Below are 14,801 nucleotides of genomic sequence, written 5' to 3' on the forward strand. Positions count from 1 at the left end.
ATGATAGAAAAAAACTCTGAACTGAAATGATCTAAATCTGCTATCTATGCCAGTGGGATTGACTCACGACCACCATTAGGACCTTACATAAAGATATCTTACAGCATAGAAGCCTGGCTCCCACAAGGAACCCTATTCATCCCACTTCATTAGACAACAATGTAAAATACATTTGGTATACTCTGGATTTTCTACAACAACAATTTTCATCTTTATTATGAGCCTTCGCCACTTGGATAAACAAGACAAGGGACATATGCAGAAAACTTAAATGAACATCACTTAACAGTGAAGAAGGAAGGGTGTGGAACTTTGGCATGTTCCCCTCACTTAACATGGCACAAATTCATTGCTAAAATGTCAGAGTTAACCTCGACAACTGATACCTACTCTGGGTCGTATTTCAGTCCATCATGTTTAGCTCTTCAGGGTGGTCCTGCCTGAACTGTGTCGCGCCTCCTTTAAACAGAAAGACCCTCAGACCGATTTAAGTCTTGTGGGGCCTCTCACAGTGAGGTGCACCTTGTGCTATGTCTTGGCACTAACTCCCCTGTTCTGGGAGACTCACTTGGACACCGCTTCAAGTGAATGGTGGAAAGGCTGAAATAAGCTGCATTCCAGCCCATTTGTTGTAACCCCTCTTTCACTACAGATGGGAACCACGCATATGTCCATCCTTTGACCTCTGTTACACAGATGCCATGGGTCAGCTCAGATGAGACGTCTCAACAGAGAAAGGAAAATAGAGTTTAGGACAGTGATAATCCACTCCCATACTCAAGCGAGTAACAGCAGAGGCTCAATGAATGCCAATTAAAGGTCCTCGAAAGGTCAGGAGGCGAGGACACTATGAGCCACTTGCGGTGGGCAGAGGAGATGGGCTTATTATTTCCGGATGGACAGATTGCAGGGGTCTCTTGCTGGGGAGTGCCCTCTTTTGGTTCCTCTCTTCAGCCTAGAAGGGAGAAATGGGTCACTGCTCGCTGCACGTGGACCTACAGCTGACTGTCACAACCACATACCGCTTTCAAGGCCCAGGTTTGCCTGAGGTGCAGTCAATGACAAAGCAGAGGGGGACTCTGAACAGTGTAGTTATTGTTCACAGCCACTACTGAGGTCGTGCCCAGCACAATAGTGTGGCGTGGGCCTGGCTGGACACAGCCTTTCACAGGCCCAGACCGGATGGCGACTGACCCTGCCCCTCTCTATCAGACGACTATAGGTACAGGACTGACATATAAAGGAGTCTGCCAACGCCTACTGTGTCTGTCAGAGTACAGGCCTGTCTATTTCACTGCAGTCCAGTCCACATCCAAGGTCATCTAATGTGACCAGCACCCATCCAACTGCTGCATCCGCTTCTCACCGGTGCTGTGTGTTAGTGCAAGGTATAAAAACTAATGCAGCCTGACACCTGCCGCTCAGCTCACCCCTTGGCACAAAGATTCAAGAACAGAGGTACACTGATTGGCTGGCCTCTTCTACCCCTTGTGAGACTACCTAACCTCACCTGGTGGGACAAACTGAGCTAGCCTCCATCAATGGGGGTGAGGATAGGATGGAACGTACAAGGAATGGAGGTGCACTGGAGTAAGCAGTCGGGGCAGCTCCTCCGCTAAAGCAGAGGAGCGTCGCCCCACTGCCTTGAAGCAGTAAAAACAGGAAACAATAAAATGATGCCAACACAAGGAGATGATGGACGGAGCGCTGAAACCTTTCAGACACTCATCCCCATTCACAGATCTGGGTTGAATCAATCATCGTTCTTTATCTCACTTTGCCACCCCAGTTCAGACAGAGCTATATGCAAATCAGTCTTGACCCTGTGCCTCATGGGAACAGTCCAGCCCACATTACCAAGCCATGTCTTCCCTGGACTGGAAACAAGCATCCTGGGACGGTATCAGGCTAACATCCCTAATCAGCCAGGCTAGCTTGAATCCAGTGGCAAAGTGAGCAAGGGTCCCATGTATGGGCATATCCTGCCAACTTAGGGCGAGCAAAGCAAACACAAGGAGATGATGGACGGAGCGCTGAAACATTTCAGATACTCACCCCCAGTCACAGATCTGCCAGAGTAAAATTGCCAAAGCAAAAAAAACCTAACAACAACATGCCAATGGAGGACTGCAGCAGCGGGTCCTTTTAAGCCCCAATGATGGCGAAAAATGGCCAAAATGGCCAAAGGTCCAGTGGGACTAGTTACTGGTGTGAGTTGAGCGATGGTACAGGACCGGCATGCCACAGTGAAGACGCACTGATTCCAGCACCTCGCTTGCTCACAGACCCTCGGTTAAGGTACCTTGCATCGGACTTGCGGACACAGTCCTGTGCCATCGCTCACCCCACACCAGTGACTAGTCCCACTGGACCTTTGGCCATTTTTCGCCATCATTGCACCTTATAAGGACATGCTACTGTTATCTAAGCAACCTGCACATCCTTTCCTACACCCCAACACTCTTTCATATTCGCACTACCCATTGATGACTCTCTGGATTTTGGCCATTATTGATTAGCCTTTGGTTGATGCACCAATTTGGAGTTAGGATCCTCCGGGACCTATGGCTTTCCTTTGCCCTCACTATCCCTTGCTGGCCACACCCTTTTGGTGGCGGGGACTGCATTCTTGCATTGCATGACATGTTTTGACGAATCATGTATAAATAACTTATTCTATTGTAATGTCAATGCCCGACAACTGGTGGGCTTACACTATGCTTTTTGTATTATTCTTTTCCCAGCCCTGAGGAAGTCGCAGGTTTCTTGTCCCGAACGACGAAACACATGTTGGCTGGACGCAGCACAAGACACTAATATTAAAACATCTTGTACATTATTGGGTGTTTCTTGATTACAAAGTTGTTGGACTTGTGATAATCTATACGTTGGTGTGCAAGGGCTTGGCATAAATACTGTTCTTTTTTGTTGTTGATTTTTTTGATTTTTCAAAAACCTTTATTGAAAATTGTGCATATCAAGTTACAAGGTAAGAAGATAGTACTGCAGTACATGACAGTAAGGTGAAGAAACATCGCCACAGTCAGAAACGGCATAGAAGTAGTAATATAAAAGCGGCACATCGTGGAATGAGAGGTTAAGTGGCAGTGTGCGGAATGTACGGGGCAGCGCAAGGCGTCGCTCGGGACGGGGTATGGGTGCGAGAGGGCAGCAGCACGCAAGGGAGAGGGAGGAGGATTCCTATGGACCAGCACCGGCTGCTGCCGCAGGGGGAGTGCCGGCAGGAAGCGCGGGAGAGGTCGCAGAGGGAGAGGCATTCTGGGAGAGGAGATATGAGACAAGAGGGCCCCAGATATCGCGCGCCGACCAGTAACAGTCATTGACTCCCAGAATTCGGATAAAAGCGTCTGACATCATGCAGCGTCCTCAAGTCAGGCGTCCGCCTTGGGTGAGGGTCGCCGACCCCAATGCATAGCAACTCTGCGAGGACGAGTAGCATAGCTGTGAGTTGACGGGAGGTATCAGGACAGTGCCTCACCAAGCAGAGTGGACAGAGCAGGGGATCCGGCGAGATGGGCGAGGAGGTTATCTCTGTAATGATAGTGCACACTACGCGCCAATATGTGGAGACCGGGGGCATAGCCAAGCAAGAAGAGAGAAGTCCACCGTGGGAGACGAGCACCGGAGACATCTGTCACTAGGGACGAGGCCCATCCTAAATAGCTGAATTGGGGAACGGTATAGCCGATTGGCGAAAAGAGGTGGAAGTGTATGCCATGTCGCTACTGTTGTTCTTAGTTTTTTCCTATGGCAATTTTACTCAGGCATGTAACACTATGTCCTGATAATGATCCCTCAAATGTTTAAAATTGATATTACTCATGTGTAACGGTGTCTTAACACATCTATGCTTGTGCTATTTTAATGTATAACATACAAGCATTCGCTCTGCCTGAGCCTTTGTTTTTTTTTGTTTTATGTTTGTGCTCTATATATACACTCAGTCGGATGCAGGGTTGTGTCTCACTTTATTTTTTGTTTTATCTTTGTAAATTAAAAATATGGCTGGACAGCTTTAAATATAGTACCGACTCTGAGTCTATATTCAACTCTCTTAACGTCACAATATGATCGGGCAAGGGATCCTGAAGGAGGTTAATGGAACCCCATGTAATTCCCCACATAAAGCCTTCCGGAAGTAAAAAAGTAATGCAAGTACGGAGGCACCAATGCCATTCTCACCACCCTGGAAGAATAGAAAATTGGAAGGGAGCTCATATTTACGGATAGACAATGAAGTAAACAGCCACCTGCCATGAATGATCCAACCAAACAATCTGTGTTACAGAAGATAACCTGAACGATTTGCTCCTTGTAGATCTATTAGCTGAAGACCAAACCAACACACCATGCCTTCAACAATGATCTTCACCCATGTCCTGGAATAGGAGCTCTAAAAGGAGGTCATTTTTTCATGTCCATTTAATCCCTGAACTCTTATCTTAACCACTAAATACACCAGTTTAAAAGCTCTTAATTCTAAAGAGGACGTTTCTACAATTAAATGACCAAGCTCAATGATATGTGCATTAAGGAGATATATATCAACACATGCGGTCTTACTTCATCTTTCAAAGTCACAGTTCTCTTTCCCAGAACAGGCCTCTGCATAACCATCTCTTAAATCCATATCTTCATCTTGCCTTGCCATCCCTGCTATTCCACATTTAGCTGTTACATATGAGTAGATTACAACCATGTTTTATAATATTTCCAACAAATACTTCACTTTTAGCAACTATAGAAGAGTTAACATTTTCTTAAGACCAATTAAAAAAAATGATCAAGTGTTAAGAGGACATACCTCATAGCCACATTACTTCCATCAATGACGATGGGCCTCAGATTATCAGTGTTATCCTCCACTTCGTCTTCGAGAGAAAGGTCTGGGCTTGCAATCTCCTTGGGGCACTGCCCACGTGGAACCAAAGTGCCAGTATTACTGCCCCCGCCAGCCTGCACATCAGACTCTCCTTTGTTACCAAGCCGAACCAGCTCTGCCAAGATATCATTTATCAGGGCATCGGCCCCAAGCTTGTTGAGCACGGTCTGAATCTGCTCTGCTGCATAGCCCAACTTTACTGCAAAGTCCATCTTGGCCTGGTAGTCCTTATCTAAGGTGGCTTTTGCCTCTTCTGCTTTCTGCTGGAAATCATGAGGCAGTAGAAGCCTGTGGTGGTCTTGAGGCACTTGAATGCTACCTTGGGAAAAGCTGGGCCGGTCTAGACAGGGGGATCGGCAGAGCTGCCGGTGTGGCTTGTTGGCGATTTCCTTTCCCCGGAAGTGGGCGCCGCTGCTGAAGCCACCTCTCCCACCTGCCTGCTCAGCTTCACTCTCAGAGCTGGTCCATTCATCCGATTCCCCGCTGCATTCCCCCTGATCCTGGGAAGGCTCCAATTCCATAGGGGTGGCTACCGCCAACCTCTCTTCACGGGGATGCCTTTTCTCCATCTTCAGTTTCTCCACCATGGACCAGGCCGTCATCACGTTCAACTGTCGGCCTGAGATCTTAACACTTCTTTCTTTCAGGTTTAGCACTACTTGTGATTCATACTCTATGGCGTCCCGCAAGCTGCTGACAACCTTCCGGAGCTCGGGCGTCAGACTCTCTTCTTTGCAATGTTCTGGGGTACACAAGGCAGATATGTACTCCTGCAAAGAGAAGAGAAGAAAGAAACTTTAAAACAGCTTTTTATCAGTTGTTCAAATTAATAATGCACTATCTTTAAAGTGGGATTTCCCAGCTTCGGTTTAATTCAGTACATTAACCAGGAAAAAGGAAGCCACAAACACAATAGTACACAGAGTTCACACCAGTGTAAACAAAGATTACAATTAAAACAGGCACTGATCAAGCCAATAAATGTTGTGTGTGTATAATGCATACACTGAGGTGTCAATCATTCTATTCCTTTAGAGGACAAAGCCCATTATTGTTTACGGCCAACTGGCCAGTACATACACCGGAAATGGTGTCTGCACTAAGCGGGGCGGTGGAATGTGTAGAGGTAGAAGGTGAAGGACTATGAAATGGAGAGAATACTAGACTGGTGGATGAGGGGCACGCTGGATGAAACTGGTGATGCAAATCAAGACCTCAAGTACAAGTCACTATGCAGAGCAAACAGGCTCCTAGGAAACTCAGTGGTGGTAACTCATACCTCAAGAAAAGCAGGGCAAATTAGTCGTTACATAGTCATGTAATAGGCACAATGTACCTCCAGGAAACGCACTTTAGGGATTCACAATGTCTCACTGTGGTAAACAAAAAAAGTTTTCCTCTGAGAGGACCTTGTCCAGTAGTTCGTACTCGACTGTTCCAATAAGAGCATGGCCAAACTGATTTGCATTAGGCTAGTTCCTGTCTGAGGCAGCATGATGGGCACAAAGACTGATGGGCTGTATTATGGCCCAGAGTAATTACCAGTTGCTGAAATCAATTCAAGCAAACCCCCCACTACTTTATTTTCCTCACTGTGACGCCGTAAGTATGACGTGTATGCCCAGATCTGGGTCACATGCTCACTGTAACATACATAGGACTCGCGCTGCATTCTACTGTCGAGGAGTAAACTTATTTGGCGATACTTGTGTTCTCGCTCGGATGGGAACTAACCTGGCTGTTTGAGATGGACTATTCCTATTAGAGCAGAACTACGGCAGATTTGCAAATAGCTAGTTCCTGACTGAGATGACATGGTTGGCAGAAAAAGACAGTACACTGGATTACGGTCCAGAATAACGACCAGTGGCTGATATTAATTCAATCAGTTCCACCATCACGGTGTTGTTTCCCTCTTCACAATGTTGCAAGCTGGCTAAGAAATGGAGAGGGCAATTATACTAGGCTTCTTACTTGACATATGCTAGAGGGATAGCTACATGTTTGAGAACAGCAACCACCTTTAGATCTAAAACTATTCAATGGGATCTTGAAGGGGGGTATTTGATGTGGTATGGTCACCTTGATGCAAGCAGGGCGTTCACTCATGGCTTTGGAGGAGCTGGAATTTTGTTATGCATTCCGGACTATGATGACCTACAAGGAAATATGAATGTTGCAGGAACTATGAAATGTATGTTAGACAATGTATGAGCCACTTCCAAACAAACTAGAGCTAATCGTAGGATGGGAGGTGCACTGAGAGAAATTATTAAGGTTTGGTTAGCAGGCATGTGAAGCTAAAATTACTGCGCAGAGTTTATTCCACTTGATCAGCTCCACACGACATGTTAGGCACAGTGGACAATATCCTGGTTAGCCAAGATGGTACCGTTGTTTACTCTACAGCAGCATTTAACACTTTCAGACCACTCCGTATAAAAGTCTACACCTGGAGATGAGTTAGAACTAGCATACCGAAGCAGAGATGACCCAAAGAGGACAATTATGGCTTTAGTCGGTCCACGTGAACACTAAGATGGTTGGTAGAGCCAACACGCGTCGGAACATGTACATTAAAGAAATACTAGTGATAAAACAAAAGTTGGAAAAGCAGCATCGAAAATGTCAACATTTCCAAGCAAATCTGGATCAACTCCACTTGAAAGAAAGACAATGACTTCTTGTGATGCCTTATTGTAAAATGTCCAAAAATGATCTAGTATCCAACGTCAGAGAAATTTAGACAGAGCAGAACAACAGGGCGCTCTAGGCATATGAGATTCAGGCCAAAAACCAAAAAGCCCCATTTTGCCACACCCCATGAAATCGTCTTAATATTGTAAAGCCTTTCAGGAAGTTTCAAACATAAGCGCCCGACGCACTCATGTTTGAGGGGTGTGTGTAACGTGTTAAATACAGAGATGGTGCCTGATCAAGGTAACAAAATCTATTTCTAATAAGAGTAGCAGTGCCTCACAGGTCTTGATGAATTTACGAAAAATAGTTGGGCAATGTCACACGTTCGCCAGTCATTACATTATGGCCTGAGCATGCAAATTCTGATTTTAATTATGTGCCGAGGGCCTGTGTATTCAAATTTATTTGGCGGCCTTTTGGACACATTTTTACGGTTCGACACAGAGTGGTTTTATTGGGCATCTTAAACACATGAGAACAGGAGCCGAGTGCCCGCGCTGATCTCTCACTGGTAGATTCAGGCTAAGAAGGTTTACCTGTTCAAACAGGAAAGTGCTGATGATGTTCAGTTGAGCCAGTTGGCAGCCCAACACAACAGGCTCCTGGTCGTTGCTCTCATAAGGGACTTCCTATTCCTGTTTGAAGCAAGTATCGTTCCCTTGGTGAGGAACATCTCTGTTGTTAACACATATACTCACACCCTTGTGCTAACTTCCCGAAGTTCAGTGGGTCGGGCTCTTACGTTGAAAGTTCCTAAAGGGATTGGCAATATTAGGATGGTTTATGGGGTGTGCGAGAATGGGGTTTTTTGGTTTTCGACCGAGTTTTACTGGAGGGCGCTCCTCTCTCTGTTTCTTGCCCTCTGTAGTTCCTGTTTTGTGGCAATTCACACAACCTACACCTTTGGAGGGGGGTATTGGAAGCACATTGGATCACAGGCAAGGAGGTGCATTCAAAGAAACATGAATAAACGAGAACCAACCACTCTGAGGTGATTCTTCGGGGACCGCAGAAGCTGTGCTAAGTGATGCAATGCAGCCATCACCCCAGCACTGACAGGCGCTGTTTGAACAGTTGCCTGCAGGGCCTTTCCACTATACCAGATACCAGATGACGAGTCAGGCCCAGGGCAGGGAGGCTGGTCACTCTGGGTTGAGGATGGAGGTCTGGCTCCACCAGAGAAGAGTCTAGGAGACGACACTAATGGCTCCATTGACTGTAGCCTGGCATTGGCTTTTAGAACTTGAACTCCCAGCACCAAAGTACTTCCATGCAGCAGGCACTGTGCAAAGTTCAGCCATGTATGCCCTTTTCTAGGTGAGCGCGTAGCCACAAACCAGGTCATGCAAAGACCTGGAGTTTGAGAACAGAAGATCAGAGTAGCTTTAGCATTGGTCAACATGAAGACTGCTGCTTTTCTTTTCAGCGCCCACCGCGAGCGCAGAATCAAAACCCTTCATAATTACAAATCACTGCTCAACTAAAACAAGCACTGGTAAAGCCATCAGATCTCTTTAGCGTATGCACAAAAACACACAAAGTACTGGCACATTTGCCAAAACACATACACTCATTTTCACAAAGTCCACCAGAGGTTCATATGCCCAGTACACAGACTAACAAATACACAGGAAAAAATGCACAGTCATAAATAGTCCGGAGTAGCAGATGTCACGGAGTAATGAGCATCTGCGAATCACTGGAGGATGTCAGGCAGTGTGCACAAGGTGATATGAACCAGAGCTGCACTGCCTCGCGAACATGAGGAGCACTGCATGATGTGCACCAGAGCAGCACGGGAGGATGTCTGGCAGTGTGCACAAGATGAAATGTATCAGGGCTGCACTGGCCGATGAACAAGAGAGCGCTGCATGATGTGCACCAGGGCAGCACAGGAGGATGTCTGGCAGTGTGCACAAGGTGATATGAACCAGAGCTGCACTGCCTCGCGAAAATGAGGAGCACTGCATGATGTGCACCAGGGCAGCACGGGAGGATGTCTGGCAGTGTGCACAAGGTGATATGAACCAGAGCTGCACTGCCTCGCGAAAATGAGGAGCACTGCATGATGTGCACCAGTGCAGCACGGGAGAATGTCTGGCAGTGTGCACAAGGTGATATGTACCAGAGCTGCACTGCCTCGCGAAAATGAGGAGCACTGCATGATGTGCACCAGTGCAGCACGGGAGGATGTCTGGCAGTGTGCACAAGGTGATATGTACCAGAGCTGCACTGGTCGATGAACAAGAGAGCGCTGCATGATGTGCACCAGGGCAGCACAGGAGGATGTCTGGCAGTGTGCACAAGATGAAATGTATCAGGGCTGCACTGGCCAATGAACAAGAGAGCGCTGCATGATGTGCACCAGGGCAGCACAGGAGGATGTCTGGCAGTGTGCACAAGGTGATATGAACCAGAGCTGCACTGCCTCGCGAAAATGAGGAGCACTGCATGATGTGCACCAGTGCAGCATGAGAGGATGGCTGGCAGTGTGCACAAGATGAAATGTATCAGGGCTGCACTGGCCGATGAACAAGAGAGCGCTGCATTATGTGCACCAGAGCAGCACGGGAGGATGGCTGGCAGTGTGCACAAGGTGATATGTACAAGAGCTGCACTGGCCGATGAACCAGGGATCACTGCATGAAGTGCACCAGGGCAGCACGGGAGGATGTCTGGCAGTGTGCACAAGGTGATATGAACCAGCGCTGCACTGCCTCGCGAACATGAGGAGCACTGCATGAAGTGCACCAGGGCAGCACGGGAGGATGTCTGGCAGTGTGCACAAGGTGATATGAACCAGCGCTGCACTGCCTCGCGAACATGAGGAGCACTGCATGATGTGCACCAAGGCAGCACGGGAGGATGGCTTATAGTGAATTGAAGGATGGTATCAATTCAAAGGAGTAGGGAAAAGGTGAACAGCTCAAGCTCAAATCTCAGTAGTGCATGTAAAATATATATTTTATCAAATGGCTGCACTGGCAGGAAGGTGTGCTTCTCTGCAGAGGACATCTCCACCTATACTTGACTGAAAAACATGAGAAGGTGCACCTACGAACCCCTACAGTTTACTCCAAATAGACCTATCTGGGCAGAGCAACCCTACAGAGCAGCAGCAGGTCAGGCAGGGGCACTCATGGCCATCCACACTGTGCAGGGGTAATCGAAGAGCGGGATCGTCCCGGGTAAACAAAGCCAAGCCTAATCCGAGATGCACCGAGTGATCCACTTCATCTGCAGGTACCAGGACTTCTCCATCGTGTGCGATTGAGGAACATTGACCCCTATATGACCCTCAATAGGTGCCTGTAGCCCTTGCTGCCAGTAAGCCAAACTGGCTACAGCACTCAAAGTGGCTGTGGGAGGGTGAACGCTTCAGCTCCTGATGATTAAGACGATCGGTGTGAAGTTCCTACAAGGAAATCAAGGAACCCTCTTCACTTCCCCATCGGCGGCCAAGTCAGAACAGTGGGAAGTCATCCGGGTACAATCCTCACACGTACATCAGATCTTCTGAAGCACAAACATTAAAAAAGGGACCGTTTCAGAAATGGTTTATTGTATTTACTGTAGTTAGGCAGGAGAAACCTCCTTGTGCACAAGACCCTGAGAGTAGATGACTAAGGGAATCTATTGGACTTAAACATACGCCAGGGGTGACAAACCAGCAGTCGTACATCCAACTCTTCACCCCGCGACTAAAGAGGCAGTCACTGTGCACGTTAAAACACAAAGCAGTGCACTAGAGCCGAAGCAGAGATATCCCCGAGAAAACGGCTTTATGGGACAACGTGAACTCTGAAGGTTTCCACGGACCCATGGAACAGGCTGCTACGCTCCTATGAAACCCTTCATACTGGAGACATGTATGTAACAACCCCACACTAGGTTCCTCATCTTGACATTTAGGTTGTATCTGAGGGGCGCGAATGAAAAAACATAATGATTGCTCATTTATTGGAAATAGGCTATTATTCTAGGGTTGAATCTAGTAGGAGTTCATAAATGCAATGTGCACTGCCAGCAAGTCTTGAAAACGAAGGCCTCCCTTCAGAGAGTCCCCAAGCAGAGCTTCTTTTACAAGTGGCTGCGCCAAACTTTTTCTTAAGTCCCAGCACCAATAAGCGGAATATACCTGCACAAATTAAGCACTAATCGAAGGGCAATGCTGGGCGAAATCACTGTTCTCCTGGGCTTTTTCTCGTGGGAACTCCACTAAGTATTCCCTTCAGAAATGTGTGCAGGAAAACAAGGAGGAACAAAGAAAAACGTGCGAAATATTGAAAAAGTTAAATGCAAACCTCTGTGTTATCTCTCATTCTAATCTGGGAGATAATAGGGTTAGAAATACATTTCCCCAGGGAAAAAAACTCAAGGTGAAGGGATAGAATTTTCCATGGTGATTTTTCTGAAAAGTTTTATTCAGAGCCTCTGAAAGATGGTCAAAATTTCAGATTCATACCAAAAATTGTTTCTTCTGGTCCTTTGCGCTAATGGGAGATGAGTCCTCGGTATGTGCTCGACCATACAGAGGGAGAGGGTGTAGAAACGGCCAATCCCCCACTGAGACTGTCCAGCACGGGATGGACCTATTCGATTCAGCGAAAGGGGATCGTGTCCAAAACGTCACAGCTAGGGCACTTGATGAAATTAGATGGCAGGGGTGATGGGCATACAGATGCATGCACACACCTGCGATTCCTAGCAGCGTTACGTTGATAATTAATGATGTTTTCTAGTTCCGCGACTTGCGCATACAACTGTAACAGCGACACCAGAAGCAGAGCAATGAACAAATGTACACCCCGGAATAAAACGGACATCCATGCATCACACCAATCCATAACAGGCTCAAGCAGCCACTGTCCAATAGAGTCCATCACCAGACAATACCCTGGTCTATTCTAACCTCGCCAGCCACTACCAGGACCAAACACAAGGTCAAAGACCATTCTGGTTCCAGTCAATGGTTTCCACAGAATCGTTAAGGATGGTCAAATTCACTTGAAAACAATAAAGACCTTTCTAAAGTACAAAAGAAAAATGTAAGCCAGTAAGATAGATGCAGACCTTTGTGATAAGCGGCGCACTTGGGGTGAGTCATGCTCACTATCAGTAAAATTGGCTTACAGTAAATACTAAAGCTTCCTGGATTGCCGTCCAGATCTGTTGGGCAACAAAGGCTAGCTGCTAAGCACAAAGATGATGCTGTGTGCCAAAACAGCACAGAACCATTCGAGTGTGTCTTGCGTAAGTCTATAAAAACAATGTAGGTTTCGCTGTACACTGCAATGGAGGCTCAGAGCTCCATTTTCACGAAAGTGTCGCCATAGTGTCGCCATTTACTCTTACAGTAGCTTCAAACCCTCAATACGGAAGATGTGCTAGAGGGAATGCATCTTTGGTGGTGGCACGTACTATACTGATTTCTTTTGCACTGATATAATTCCATTGATGGCTATGAGCAAGGTCGCTTAATGAAACCCTTCCAGGGGCATTGGTACAAGCTGCAAAGAGTAGCCAAATAGAAATGACCAAGCTACTTTCTCTTGACAAGTGGGATACCATACTTAAGAAACGACTTTATTCGTAGACAGGTATTACTGAAACTTGCACGTGGCTTCAGGTGTGTAACTTGGGTATGTTGTTCCTGAAGCCACACGTGTACAATTCGTTGCTAGAGTCTCAGCTAAGTATGTAGATGAAAATAAAAGTTACTACCAACAGCTATCAAAGAAGTGGCAAGAAGTTACTTCCAGCTTGGTATGCATGCACCGCTCCTGGAGTCTCAGCTATGCAGAGCGCTGGAAAGAAGTTACTTCCAACTTGGCATACGTGCACCGGTCCTACAGTCTCTGCTAGCACAGAATTGGAACAAAGTTACTTCCATCTTGACACGTGCACCGTTCCCACAGACTCAGCTAAGCATGAAAGTTGAAAGAAGTTACTTCCAGCTTGGTATGCATGCACCGCTCCTGGAGTCTCAACTATGCAGAGCGGTGGAAAGAAGTTACTTCCAACTTGGCATACGTGCACCGGTCCTACAGTCTCTGCTAGCACAGAATTGGAACAAAGTTACTTCCATCTTGACACGTGCACCGTTCCCACAGACTCAGCTAAGCATGAAAGTTGAAAGAAGTTACTTCCAGCTTGGTATGCATGCACCGCTCCTGGAGTCTCAGCTATGCAGAGCGCTGGAAACAAGTTACTTCCACCTTGGCATGCATGCACTGCTTCTTGAGTCTCAGCCATGCAGAGCGGTGGAAACAAGTTACTTCCACCTTGGCATGCATTCACCACTGCTCCAAGAGATCCCGCTAAGCATGGAAATGAAAAGCCAGAACGTCCAACTTGGGATACTTTTAGTACTCTTTTTACAAGCTCTTGCTAGAGGTTTTTTAATCTCTAGCAAGGAGGTTAAAAACGGATTTCAACTTAGCTTGTGTGAGCCACTCCTCTATAAGTATCGTCCAAATACAGAAATTAAAAGACGCTGCTTCCAACCTGGCCATCAAGTGCCATTCCAAGTAGAGTCCCACCTACAAATGGATGTTAAAAGACATCACTTCTAACGTCATTAGCAAGCTTTTTCGTTACGTTTGCTGACAAGATTATGATATCCAATGTGCAATTAACTGCGTCATTTAGAGTTTGGCTGACCAGGAGGAACACTGTAAACTGAAGATCCTCCTGCTCTATCAAACCAGATTTCCCTCTGCTCAATTTAGAGTCAGGAAAAGCACTAGGTTACTGTTGATGCAACTTCTACTGGCTTTACCGGCAGTAGCCCCGAAGACAGAGGTCCATCTGCAACAGGGCCACCGGCTCACATTGACAGTTGCCCTACTGAGAGTGGGATGGCCCCCACTCATATTCCCTACCCATTTCTGCAGTGCCAGCAGGGAAATTGTTAAATGGCCCTAAGTGCAGGCAAAATGCTTGTGCATGCATCAGGGCTATTTAATGAGATGACGAGCTCTTGCAGATGCGCCTGTGCGCCAGTGAAAGGTACGGAGACCGGAAAGGATTGTGGAAGATTTCTCAGCAACCCCAGATGAGTTTTGTCTTTTATCTCCACTGATGAAGGTTAATTTCCAGAAACACGTGTCCAGGGATTCACAGTACTAACCTCCACCAACTTTGGTAAAACACTTAAGCAAAAATTCAAATAAGCATTTAAACTGAGCTGCATTTA

At 46.7% G+C, this 14,801-nt stretch overlaps 1 protein-coding gene across 2 annotated transcripts in view; it reads right to left on the bottom strand.

Annotated features, from left to right (window-relative positions):
- The window catches only part of ZC3H12B (zinc finger CCCH-type containing 12B), a 280,913-nt gene that overhangs the window by 16,830 nt on the left and 249,282 nt on the right, over positions 1–14,801 (bottom strand). For both annotated transcript variants that reach the window (XM_086918371.1, XM_086918372.1), the window contains exon 2: positions 4,826–5,673. In XM_086918371.1, coding sequence (XP_086774497.1) covers positions 4,826–5,673 — 848 coding nt within the window. The remainder of the gene's footprint in view (positions 1–4,825; positions 5,674–14,801) is intronic.

The sequence above is a fragment of the Lissotriton vulgaris genome, chromosome 4_1, assembly GCF_964263255.1.
Source record: "Lissotriton vulgaris chromosome 4_1, aLisVul1.2, whole genome shotgun sequence".
Classification (NCBI taxonomy): domain Eukaryota; kingdom Metazoa; phylum Chordata; class Amphibia; order Caudata; family Salamandridae; genus Lissotriton; species Lissotriton vulgaris.